This window comes from Symphalangus syndactylus, chromosome 17 (genome assembly GCF_028878055.3).
Source record: "Symphalangus syndactylus isolate Jambi chromosome 17, NHGRI_mSymSyn1-v2.1_pri, whole genome shotgun sequence".
Classification (NCBI taxonomy): domain Eukaryota; kingdom Metazoa; phylum Chordata; class Mammalia; order Primates; family Hylobatidae; genus Symphalangus; species Symphalangus syndactylus.
The window spans coordinates 78824050-78837374 of record NC_072439.2 but is presented as its reverse complement, the minus strand read 5'-3'; the positions used below and the strand labels follow the sequence as shown (position 1 = coordinate 78837374).

At 38.3% G+C, this 13325-nt stretch overlaps 1 protein-coding gene across 7 annotated transcripts in view; it reads left to right on the top strand.

Moving 5' to 3' along the window:
* The window catches only part of TBL1XR1 (TBL1X/Y related 1), a 180547-nt gene that overhangs the window by 100441 nt on the left and 66781 nt on the right, over positions 1-13325 (top strand). For 2 of the 7 annotated variants that reach the window (XM_063621702.1, XM_063621701.1), the window contains exons 1-2: positions 974-1256; positions 2657-2732. The exons of 3 other annotated variants lie outside the window; for them this stretch is intronic. Coding sequence is in view for 1 of the 4 variants with exons in the window: in XM_063621707.1 (XP_063477777.1) it covers positions 2657-2732 (76 nt within the window). In the remaining 3 variants the exon portion in view is untranslated. Of the gene's footprint in view, positions 1-973; positions 1257-2656; positions 2733-13325 lie in introns of those variants that run through there. 2 more of the 7 variants (XM_063621708.1, XM_063621707.1) reach the window with 1 other exon arrangement.

Here is a 13325-nt window from a genome sequence, read left to right as displayed (position 1 = left end):
AGAAAATGGCAGAGCTAGTACTTAAACTACAAGAGCGAACTCTTCACTTGCTATAATCTAATCATTTAACACATGTCTGGAAAAAATAGCGATTATCATGGCTGGGCATGGTGGGTCACCCCTGTAATCCCAGCAGTTTGGGAGGCCAAGGCGGGCGGATCACCCGAGATTGGGAATTCGGGACCAGCCTGACCAACATAGAGCCCCCATCTCTACTAAAAAATACAGAATTAGCCAGGCATGGTTGCGCATGCCTGTAGTCCCAGTTACTCAGGTGAACTGAGGTTGCGCCATTGCACTCCAGCCTGGGCAACAGCAAGACTCCATCTCAAAAAAAAGAAAAAAAAATGGCAGAGCCAATACTTAAACTACAAGAATGAACTCTTCTCTTCCTGTTATCTAATCATTCTATAGATGTCTGAAAAAAATTAGCGATTATCAAGAAAGATGTTTGAAATCTAGATTATTCGGCCCGGCGCAGTGGCTCACCCCTGTAATCCCAGCACTTTGGGAGGCCTAGACGTGTGGATCACTTGAGGTCAGGAGTTTGAGACCAGTCTGGCTAACATGGTGAAACCTCGTCTGTACTAAAAATACCAAAATTGGCCAGGCGTGGTGGCTTGTACCTGTAGGGCCAGCTACTCGGGAGGCTGAGACCAGGAGAATCACTTGAACGCAGGAGGTGGAGGTTGCAATGAGCTGAGATTATGCCATGGCACTTCAGCCTGGGTGACAGAGTGAGACTCCGTCTCAAAAAAAAAAAAAAAAAAAAAAAAAAGTACATTATTCACTGTTGGTATTGATGCGCTTTGTTCTACGATTAAGTTGTACCTTTAGATACCAGTAAATGATGTAAAACTATCATTAAGACATTAAGGATATAGAATGTTATGAACAAAAATATAGCACTGTAAATAAATAAATAATTTATCTGCCTTTTACTTATGTTGGGAATTTTTCTTGTTTGTTTGAAAGAGAGTCTCAGTCTATCACACAGACTGAAATGCAGTGGCATGGCCATCTCAGCTCACTGCAACCTCCGCCTCCCAGGCTCAAGTGACCCTCATGCCCCAGCCTCCTGAGTAGCTAGGACCACAGCCATGCGCCACCATGCCTGGCTGATTTTTTGTATATTTGGTAGAGATGGGATTTCACCATGTTGCCCAGGCTGATCTCGAACTCCTGAGCTCAAGAGGCCCGCCTCGGCTTCGCGAAGTGCTGGGATTACAGGCATGAGTCTCTGTGCCTGACCTCTTGTATGTGTTTTTAAATACACGTTATTTAGTAGTACCTGTTAAATAAATAAATTGAATGCATGTATGCCAAAAATTTTTGTGACAAAAGTGCTCTGTTGATTTTTAGATAACAAGCAGCCCTATATAACTTTAGCTCAAAAAGTGACAAAAACTTTATACTGAAATAATTGGCATTCATAACAAATGACCTTGAGGTAAACAGAGCCTAGTGGTATCTAGTCATGATGTCTAAAGAACATTTCCTCAGTCTGCTAGAAAGGACCTACCAAGTAGCTCACAAGTGCCTCTAGGCAACAAACCTTGGGGGCTTATGCCCACGCCCTGTTTTGAAGCACCAGGGATCGGTGGGATAGTGTATGTGGCATAATCATCATTTACTTAGTTATCTTCTTACTTCACCTAATTGGTGTAGGAGCTAAACCTCCCATATATCGTAGTAAACTCCTTTCTGTGGTGTCAGCTTGATTTTACACTTTACAAAACGGTACTCCATGGCGGAAACTGTACTGGTGTCAGTGTTCCAACTAAGAGTCTCCTCTGACATGGTATGTGAAGTATAACTTTTTTTTTTTTTTTTTTTTTGAGACGAAGTCTCGCTGTTGTCCCCCAGGCGGAGTGCAATGGTGCAGTCTTGGCTCACTGCAACCTCCGCCTCCCGGGTTCAAGCGATTCTCTTGCCTCAGCCTCCCAAGTAGCTGGGATTACAGGTGCCCACCACCACGCCTGGCTGATTTTTGTATTTTTAGTAGAGATGGGGTTTCACCATGTTGGCCAGCCTGGTCTCAAATTCCTGACCTCAGGTGATCCGCCTGCCTCGGCCTCCCAAAGTGCTGGGATTACAGGTGTGAGCCACCGTGCCTGGCCTCGAAGTTTAACTTTTATATTTACACAAAGGGTTTGTGGAATATAATGTGCCCTGACTTAGCAATTGAGAAAACTGGATAAGCCCTATAAAGTGTAAAGTCTAAAGAGATCAAAGTTAGTAAGTTTTGATTGAAATTGTTTATAAACCAATGATATATTTATTATTAAACAGGATATAGAATGCAAGTTTATGCCATTCTTGGTGGCCCATGATTATAGATTATGAACATACTAATTGGACCGTAATGCAATAATAATTACACGAGTTGAGCTGACTGGTGGTGAGACCACTTGTGTGCAGATGAATCTCATTTTGTTCACTGTGCCAACCTCTTATGAACGTTCTAAAGACTTGCGGAGTATTAAGCACTCAAAAGTTGCTGCTGTTGTTTATGATAACAATTACTTGGGGGAGAAAGAAATTCACTGGTAGGGACCTTAAAGAATATTTCAAACATGTAACATTTGGTATGGAAAATCTTTTAAACTGAATTTGTTTTAGGGCACATTGAATACTTTACTTTCCTTTTCCTCAGCATCAACAACAGCAACTTGTGATTGGCGGTGACCGGATATTCAGTTGCACATCCCCACATCAATGCACTGCCAATGGTAAGACTCTCCAACTCCCAATGTCAGAGTGTTTCTTATTCTCTTGTTTTTAGAATCTTTTGAGAATTTTGAAAGTTTCTCACAATTTGACAAAATACATGTGTTCCCAAGCTAAGTAAGTGTTTTTTTTTTTTTTTAATTTTTATTCTTTTAAAATATATGTAGTTTAAAGTATTTAAAAATAACTTTTGAATATTTGGTAAAGGAAAAATTGCTACTTGTGAAAATTTCTATTTTCTTTTCTTTTTTTTTTATGTTTTTTGAGATGGAATTTCATTCTTGTAGCCCAGGCTGGAGTGCAATGGCATGATCTTGGCTCACTGCAACCTCCTCCACCTCCCGGGTTAAAGCGATTGTCCTGCTTCAGCCACCCAAGTAGCTGGGATTACAGGCATGCACCACCACGCCCAGCTAATTTTTTGTATTTTTAGTAAGAGACAGGATTTCACCGTGTTGGCCAGGCTGGTCTTGAACCCCTGACCTCAGGTGATCCGCCCACCTGAGCTTCCCAAAGTGCTGGGATTACAGGTGTGAGCCACCGCGTCCAGCTGAGGATTTCTATGTTCTGTAGTTTTAAAAACGTCTTAGCTACGGTCATTAGGATGAAAAATACTGTTATGTCGTGATGGTCTTGTGTTTTGTCAAATGAACTATATTTTGTGAATAGTATTTTCTTGTTAAAAATACAACAGTGGCATTTTGCTCTTCTATTTTTGTCCATCATTTCACTAAAATAGATTGTTTTTGTATATTGTATTTATCCTAATATTTTTTAGTTATGTGCATTTAAATGGCTAGGATTCTACCTGTTATAATTAATCATTTTAAGGAGAGTCATTCTTATCTATTTAAAAAGATTTTTAAGAAGCCTTTCACTCTAGAATATAAATGGCAATCATGTGATATAGCAGAAAGAGTACTGAACTCTGTGGGAGCTGGCAGTTGCTTTATTTCCTGAATATACTATGAATCTTTGACTTTTGGCAGGTACTCTTATAAAACTTAGGTGATGGAATTGGACTTAATTTCTAAGGTTTATTCTAGCTGTATGTCAGGTGCTTATCATTGTTAACTAGAAGTCAGAGTGATTCTCTCTTAAAAAATAATTTCTTACCAAAATAATATTGTTGTGTATTTTGGGGCTAAATAAATAGAAGATAAATGAATTTTTACGTTTTTAAAGAATCAAATAATAACATCTTACATTTATGAATATTTTCTGTAGTTCATTACCAACATTTTATTTTTACTAAATTAGGGAGGCATAGAAACTGATTGAGGTTTATAGAATTTGGTGGGAAATGATGTATCAGTCTGAAAGAAAAACTATTAAAAGTTAAGAACCAGAATAAGTGGGTAAGATATTTGTGAAAATATTCCCAGAAATAATTCCTATTAGAGATGGATTTTTTTCAGTATGTTGATAGGAGGAGGATTTTCTCTGTCTAAACTCTGCTGAATTCCTATTGGGGAAGAAAAGGTTGACCTCTTCCTTTCCCTGTTCTCCTCCGCTGCATCCTGCTCACCCTCTTCCCTTTCCTCTCCTCCTCTCTCCTTACTCTTTTCTCTCTCAGGGGTTGAGAGGACATGTTGAAGAAAATAAGATGTCCCCACCCCCCAAGCCAAGCTTTACCTACCACAAAGGATGACATGGTTTTTGTTAATTTATAAAGCACTTGCTGGGGTCTTTAGATTGCTCTGGCAACTCATTAACCACTAGATCTGCTGTTTCCCAGGGAGCACTAGAGTTTCTCATGAAAGAAAGATCCATGGTAAATCAACTTTGGTATTTGGAGTGTCTGCTCTTGGCTTTTTGTTCACATGAAGTTTTTGTTCAAATGAAGTTCACATTTGAAACCTGTTACTCTTCTTTGTTGTCAGATCCTTAGTATTTGTGGCACGTCTCCCTTGGCAGTCAAACCAGTTGGGTATCTGAGATACAGGTGTCATGAAGCTACCTATCTCTTACAAGTGCCTATCCTTAAGTGAAAAATTTTTATGTGCTACTCACATAGGCTGTTTTTATAACTGCTCATGGACTATATTTTAAGTTAGATCATCCCAAACATGTTTGTCAGTTTTGTTGAAAATCTCTGAAGTCATTTTAATGTCATGATCACAGAAATTTAAGTGTGTGTGTGTGTGTGTGTGTGTGTGTGTGTGTGTATGTATGTATGTATGTATGTTAGTGTGTGTTAGAGATGAAGGAGACCAAGATTACAGCAAACTTGCTTACAGTCTAGCTAAGGACACTGAAGCCATTTCTATACATTTTCACAGATGTGCTAGTAAATTTATAGGTCTTGGTTCAAAATGGTGTGATTTTTTCCCATGACCCTCAGAAATGCAATAATAATCTGGGTTGAACCTGTGCTGTGTAGTATGTCATATTTATTTTCTCTGAAAATGCCAGAGTGCTTAGTGTGATTATATACAGTTACCTCTACCACCTCCCTACCTACCCTCAACAGTGTTTTTTTCTCTTAAAATTTAAAAAGTTGATATATAGTAGTTGTACTTGTTTAGGGTACATGTGATATTGTGATACTTGTATAAATATAAAATGATCAACTTAGGAAAAGTGGGATATCCATCTCCTCAAACGTTTTTCTTTCCCTTATTGAACATTGTTCTTATTAAAATAATGTGAGGGATTCATAACATCCTTTTTTGCCTTCACTCTTCTTTTACCTAGACACAAGTAATTTTAAATCTAATTGCACTTTACGGCCAGGTGCAGTGGCTCATGCCCATAATCCCAGCACTTTGGGGGAGGCCGAGGCAGGCAGATCACTTGAGAGATCAGGAGTTCAAGACCAGCCTGGCCAACATGGTGAAACCCCATCTCTACTAAAAATACAAAAATTAGCCAGGCGTGTTGGTACATGCCTGTAATCTCAGCTACTTGGGAGGTTGAGGCAAGAGAATCCCTTGAACCTGGGAGGCAGAGGTTGCAGTAAGCCACTGCACCCAGTCTGGGTGACAAGTGAGACACCGTCTCAGAAAAAAAAAAAAATCTAATTGCACCTTAAATCATGATTTATAGCTGCTTTCCTATATAAAATGTTTCATAAATGCTTTTTTGTAATTATCTCATATTGCATTAGTAGGACGCATTGGCCAGCAGGTGTATATTATTATTTTGACTTTTTATTTATTATTTTTTGAGACAGTCTCACCCTGTTGCCCAGGCTGAAGTGCAGTGGCGTGATCTGGGCTCACCACAAAACCAAAACCATATACCCATTAAACAGCACCCGCCCTCTCCTACCCTCCTGCAAGTTCCCAACACCCCCCTATCCCCCCAGCCCGTCCTCTGGCAACAACCTTTTACTTCTGTTTCTGAGTTTGCTCTATACCTCATATAGGTAGCACCATATAGTATTTGTCTTTTGAGATTGACTGCTTTTATTTAACATAATGTCATGATGGTTCATCTGTATTGTAGCCTGTGACATTATTTCCTTGTTTTTTTAAGGCAGAATGAGATTCCATTGTATGTATATACTGCATTTACTTTATTTTTTTATTCTTTTTTATTTCAGTCGGTTTTTGGAAGAATAGGTGGTGGTTGGTTACATGGATAAGTTCTTTAGTGGTGATTTCTGAGATTTTGGTGCACTCATCACCCAAGCAGTGTACACTGTACCCAATGTGTAGTCTTTCATCCCTCTCCATCCCCCACCCTTTCCCCCTAGTCCACAAGATCCATTGTATATTCTTATGCCATTGCGTCCTCCTCATAGCTTAGCTCTCACTTACGAGTGAGAACATGCAACGTTACGGTTTTCCATTCCTGAGTTACTTCACTTACAATAATGGTCTCTCATTCCATCCAGGTTGCTATGAATGCCATTATTCCATTCCTTTTTATAACTGAATAGTATTCCATGGTGTATATACACATACCACAATTTCTTTATCCACTTGTTGACTGATGGGGTGGTTCCATAGTTTTGCAGTTGCAAATTGTGCTGCTATAAACATGCGTGTGCAAGGGTCTGTTTCGTATAATGACTTCTTTTTCTCTGGGTAGATACCCAGTAGTGGGATTACTGGATCAAATGATAGTTCTACTTTTAGTCCTTTAAGGAATCTCCACACTGATTTCCATAGTGGTTGTACTAGTTTACATTCCCACCAGCAGTGTAAGTGTTCCCTTTTCACCACATCCACACCAACATCTATTATTTTTTCATTTTTTGATTACAGCCATTCTTGCAGGAGTAAGGTGGCATCACATTGTGGTTTTGATTTGCATTTCTCTTACTTTTAGTGATATTGAGTATTTTTTTCATGTTTGTTTGTCATTGGTATATCTTCTTTTGAGAATTGTCTATTCATGTCCTTAGCCCACTTTTTTTTTATAGGATTATTTGTTTTTTTCTTGCTGCTTTGTTTGGGTTCCTTGTAGATTCCGGATATTAGCCCTTTGTTGGATGTATAGATAGTGGAGATTTTCTCTCACTCTCTGGGTTGTCTGTTTACTCTGCTGATTGTTTCTTTTGCTATGCAGAAGGTTTTTAGTTAATAATTAAGTCCCATCTTAATTTATCTTTGTTTTTGTTGCATTTGCTTTGGGGTTCTTGGTCATGAAGTCGTTACCCAAGCTAGTGTCTGGAAGGGTTTTCCCCAAAGTTATCTTCTGGAATTTTTATGGTTTCAGGTGTTAGATTCAACTCTTTGATCCATCTTGAGTTGATTTTTATATAAGGTGAGAGATGAGGATACAGTTTCCTTCTTCTACATGTGGCTTGCCAATTCTTCCAGCACCATTTGTTGAATAGGGTGTTCTATCCCCACTTCATGTTTTTGTTAGCTTTGTCGAAGATCAGTTGGCTGTAAGTATTTGGCTTTATTTCTGGGTTCTCTGTTCTGTTCCATTGGCCTATGTACCTATTTTTATACCAATGCCATGCTGTTTTGGTGACTATGGCCTTATAGCATAGTTTGAGATCAGGTAATGTGATGACTCCAGATTGGTTCTGGTTCTTTTGGCTTAGTCTTGCTTTGGCTATCTGGGCTCTTCTTTGATTCCATAGGAATTTAGGACTGTTTTTTGTACTTCTGTGAAGAATGATGGTAGTATTTTGATGGGAATTGCATTGAATTTGTAGATTGTTTTTGGCGGTATGATCATTTTCACAATATTGATTCTACCCATCCATGAACATGGGATGTGTTTCCATTTGTTTGTGTCATCTATGATTTCTTTGAGCAGTGTTTTGTAGTTTTCCTTGTAGAGGTCTTTCATCTCCTTGGTTAGGTATATTCCTAAGTATTTTATTTTATTTTTGCAGCTATTACAGTAGCTGTAAAAGGGGTTGAGTTCTTGATTTGATTCTCCACTTGGTTGCTGTTGATGTATAGAAGAGTTAGATTTGTGTACATTAATTTTGTATCTGGAAACTTTGCTGAATTCATTTATCACTTCTAGGAGCTTTTTGGAGGAGTCTTTAGGGTTTTCTAGGTATACAATTGTGCTATCAGCAAACAGCAACAGTTTGCCTTCCTCTTTACCGATTTGGATGCCCTTGATGTCTTTTCTTGTCTGATTGCTCTGGCTAGGACTTCCAGTAAGTACTATGTTGAATAGAAGTCATACCACATATTCTTTATCCATTCATCTGTTGGTAGACATTTGGGTTGCTTCCACCTTTTGGCTGTTATGAATAGTGTCCTGCTTTGAACATGGATGTGCAAATCTCTGTGAAATCTTGATTTCAACTCTTTTTAGAACTAGAATTCTTTTTGGGATCTCAGAAGAGGGATTGCTGGATCATATGGTAATTCTAGGTTTTTTTTTTTTTTTCCTTGAAAAACTTCTGTACTCTTTCCAGAGCAGCAGCACTATTTTACATTCCTACCAGCAGTGCAACAGGGTTCTACACACTGGGCAACATTTGCTGTTTGTTTGCTAGTGCCCATCTTAATGGGTGTGAGGTGCTGACAATAATTTCTTAACACTACCAACTATCTACTTAGCTTTAATTTTTCTGAACTGCTCCTAATATGTTTTTACAGAATCAACAAAACTTACACATTATGTTTGGTTACTGTGTATAGTTATGCTTCTACCTATTTTTTCCCTTTTATTTGTCCTGTGAAGTTTTCTACATTCTGTATTTTATTAATTAGATTCCTGTAGTATAATATTCATCTTTCCCTTATATTTTCTGTAAATTGGTGGTTATAGCTAAAGGCTTCATCTAATTAATTAAGATTAATCTAATCTTAATTTAGGTTTTTTCCTTTATTATTTTGGGAGGTTGGGGTGGCAGAATATTTCACAGGTGGTGCTAAGTATAGATGGAATAGCTCGAATCTGAAATGCTCCATCTGAAATTTTTTGAGCACTAACACGACACTCAAAGGAAATGCTCATTGGAGCATTTTGGATTTCACATTTTCAGACTGGGAGTGCTAAATACTGCAGATATTTCAAAATCTGAAACACTTGTAGTCCCAATCGTTTTCGATAAAGGACACTTACTGTATGCTTGCATAAAGAAGCACCCAATGTTTGTTTTTTTATTCCTGACAGTAGGCGACATTGATGATCATTCCTAGAACCATTATTTCCATGAGGGCAAACAGAATGTTGATATTCCAATTATATCAAGCTTTTATTATGTGTAACATTTCTATAAAGAGAAACTTTCCCCAACAGATATTTCATTACTCTGTGGCACAGATTGCACAGGGAAGGCATATGAAATGCATGATTCTTTATTTACCAGTTTTCAATGTACTGAGTTGTTTCCTGGAAGCCTTGCTAGGATTGTTGAATACCTTTCTAGGTAACAAGTGAGGATTTTTTTGAGTTATTGTGAGCTTGTGGATTTAAGCATTTGATATGTTTTATTGCACTGTAGTTTGTATTCTTATTGATGTCATTGCCTTGGCCAAAAGAGCCTTTTCAAGTTGATTGCTGAGTCTTTTTTTGACGCGCCTCTAGTATTCTCTCTCTGGTAGCTTCCTTGCCTTCTGACAAAACAAGATGTTGGCCAAAGCTCATCTTGTACATGCCCTTCATTGGTCCTCAGATGAGCTATGTCTCTAAGAAGTCCTGATTCCCTTTTAGTGAAAAAGAATGTTTATATTATATAATATGCAATAGTTAATATGTAAACATAATAGAAAATAATGTATTAAACAAAAATAGAGTATAAATGACATATAAAGTACATGTACTTTATAAGTACTTTAAGTACATGTAAATATAGAAAATAAACATAATATAAAATTATACATATTTTTATATTTATAAATGTATATTTAACCAGTATGAGTAGTGACTGTTGTTTTCATTTTTCTTTTTTTGTCCACGTCTCAGTTGGATTACAGCTAAGTATTACGTTTTAAAGTAAGTCCTTGTGTAATCTGCCCCCCTGCCCACCACCAATTTGATATATAGTTGGGTCAGCTTGTGCGTCCCCTCCCCTATCTCCCCAATTCCTGCTCCCCTTCCCCTTTTCTTCTTCCCTTCCCCCTCCCTCTTTTCTTTTTCTTTCTTTTCTTCTCTTCAACAAGGTGTCACTCAGTCACCCAGGTAGGAGTGCAGTGGCGTGATTGTGATTCACTGCAGCCCTGACCTTCTGGGCTCAGTTGATTCTCCCACCTCAGCCTCCCAAAGTAGCTGGGACCACAGGTGCATGCCACCATGCCTGGCTAATTGTTTTAACTTCTATTTTATTTTATTTTATTTTATTTTGAGACGGAGTCTCGCTCTGTCGCCCAGCTGGAGTGCAGTGGAGCGACCTTGGCTCACTGCAACCTCCGCCTCAATTGTTCAAGTGATTCTTCTGCCTCAGCCTCCTGAGCAACTGGGACTACAGGTGCATGCCACCATGCCCAGCTAATTTTTGCATTTTTAATAGAGACGGGGTTTCACCATGTTGTCCGGCATGGTCTCTATCTCCTGACCTCGTGATCCACCCGCCTCAGCCTCCCAAAGTGTCTGGATTACGGATGTGAGCCACCACCACACCCGGCTGACATTTTTTTTTTTTTTTTTTTTTTTTTTTAAGTAGAGACAGTGTCTCCCTGTGTTGCCCAGGCTGGTCTTGAACTCCTGGGCTCAAGCAGTCTTCCTGGCCTCAGCCTGCCAAAGTGCTGGGATTATAGGCCTGAGCCACTATGCCGGGGTCAGGCCAATTTGTTTCATTTTATTTTTAGTATTTAGGATTTAAAAATATTTGTTTTAATTTTGTTTTATAATCAAAGGAAACATTTATAATATACCACTTCAAAGTGAGATACATTCTTCCTTCCTCCTTTTGTAAGTAACCAAGTTTTAAAAATCAAACTATTTTTGGTTTATCTTGCTCAAATGTAAACAAATCCATGTGTATTCTTAAATATTCTGGAGATCGCTTCATAGCAGGATGTAGATAGTCTTTATTCATTGTTTTACAGCTGCATTCTACTCCATTACACAGATAGCTGTTTCAAGAGTGTAAGTTTTTAGATAGGAGCATGAAATGTGCATGTCAGTTTGCCAAATTCCCTTCTGTAAAGCATTATGCCGTCTTATCTTCCTTCCAGCAATATACGAGGTTCCCTCTTTCCCCATTAGCAGACAGTATATATGATGTCTTTTTTGATACATATATGTCTTTTAATCTGATAGGTGAGAAATAGTATTTCACTATGGTTCTAATTTGCAGCTTTTCATTTATTTTATAACTGTTTGCTAGTTTATTTTAGAACTGTTTGCATATCTTTTTCTTTGAACTGTTGCAAAGATAGATTCTTATTTTCCAGAAAATTCTACCAACTGTGTCGATCAATCCCTGGAGCCCTTCTATTTCCTCTTGTTCTGATTGTATAGTCATCCCGCAACTTCTAAAAATTAATTTGGTTTAACAACAGGACTCTTCCACGAAGAATAGAATGATGCTGAGTAGTTCTCTTAGGTTTGATTCCTGAGGAACCAGACTCTTGAATGTAATCCTTTATTGGAAAGGTGGATCTAGAAAGTTCCTGTGGAGAAACCAGAAAGGGAAAAGGAGGCTGATACCGAGTGCCTGAAAGACCAAATTTTGTTCAGTTGGACTCAAATCATGTGGCATCCTCGGGGGACAGTGTAGAACATGTCTCTTTTTTCACCCAAGGGGCAAGAAACCTGGGGTAATTTGTCCACTAACCCCCATTCCTTAGTCAGGGAGTTAGGCAGTTAGGCTTTGCGGAGGGCAGGGCAGCAGCTCCTGACCTGTTTGGCCTCGGTGCTTTGCAGTAAAAAGCTACCCAGCTGCTTGGGAAAGTTGAGTGATGAGGGAATGTGGGCTGGGCCCTGCCAGCCTCTTCTGCATTGATGAATATTCTAGTCTACTGGCAGTTACATTTCTCAGTGTAATTAGTAAATCACCTCTTTCACTCGTAAACCACCCTGCTGTATTTTGTTAACATACCTTCTCTCAGAACTTGATGATTCTTAAAAAAACTGAAAGAAGTTATGACTTGCCAGACTGAAGACAAGACCCCAAGGAGTTGTGGCCCTGCCAACAGGTCGCTGCCAAGAAAGAGTGTGGTACATAGCAAGGAGTCAATGATTATTACCTACTTATAATAGCATCCATGTAGTCAATGATTATTACCTACTTTATATAGCATCCACAAATTAATTTGTTCTATTTACTGTAGGAAAGTTCATTATTATTTTCATTTTTAATCTTTTACCATCATGATTAGGAAGTGGTATTATTAAATGTGAAGAAAGAACGACATTGTCACATGATATTGTGAGAACCATTTTCATTTGGTTGAGAATGTGTGCCTCTGGAGAGCTGATTCCCAAATCAACAGTAAGAGGGTTACATTGAACACCTCTTAGTCTTTAGGCTTTTTTTTTTTTTTTTTAAAACAAATGAAGAAAAGTAGAGCACACACAAATTGGAGTTATATTTAACTTATTCCTTGTATCTTTGTCATTAGAGGCTGAAATAACAGCCTAAAATGGAAGCTGTGACAGACTGTGGTAACACGTGAAAGGCAGAGAAAGCTTGGATTCTTACACGGATTTAATCTTTACACAGGTTGAGCATTGGTTATCCAAAACGCTTGGGACCACAGTATTTCAGATTTCATATTTACTTGGATTTTGGAATATTTGCATATCTATAATGAGATATCTTGGGGTTAGGATCCAAGTCTAAACACGAAGTTCATTTATGTTTCATATACTCCTTATATCTATAGCCTGAGGGCAGTTTTATACAGTATTTTAAATAATTTTGTGCATGAACCAGAGTTTTGGCTGTGAATTGTCATATGAGATGAAGTGTGGAATCTTCTGCTTGTGGCGTTATGTCACTGCTCCAAAAATCGCAGATTTTGGAACATTCTGGATTTTGGATTTTTGGATTGGGGTGCTCAATTTATATTAACTGTAGTAGAACTTGTTATGGTGAATTACTATTTTCATTTTAAAACATTTTTCATGTTTCAAATAATTTTGCTGTCCTTTCTATAAATTCTCAGCACTATTTAGGAATAAAATACTAGCTGTCTTATCTCGAGAAACACAGAGTGGTGTGAGAGCAAGGACATACACCCACAATAGAGGGATAGATGTTTAACACGATAATGTTA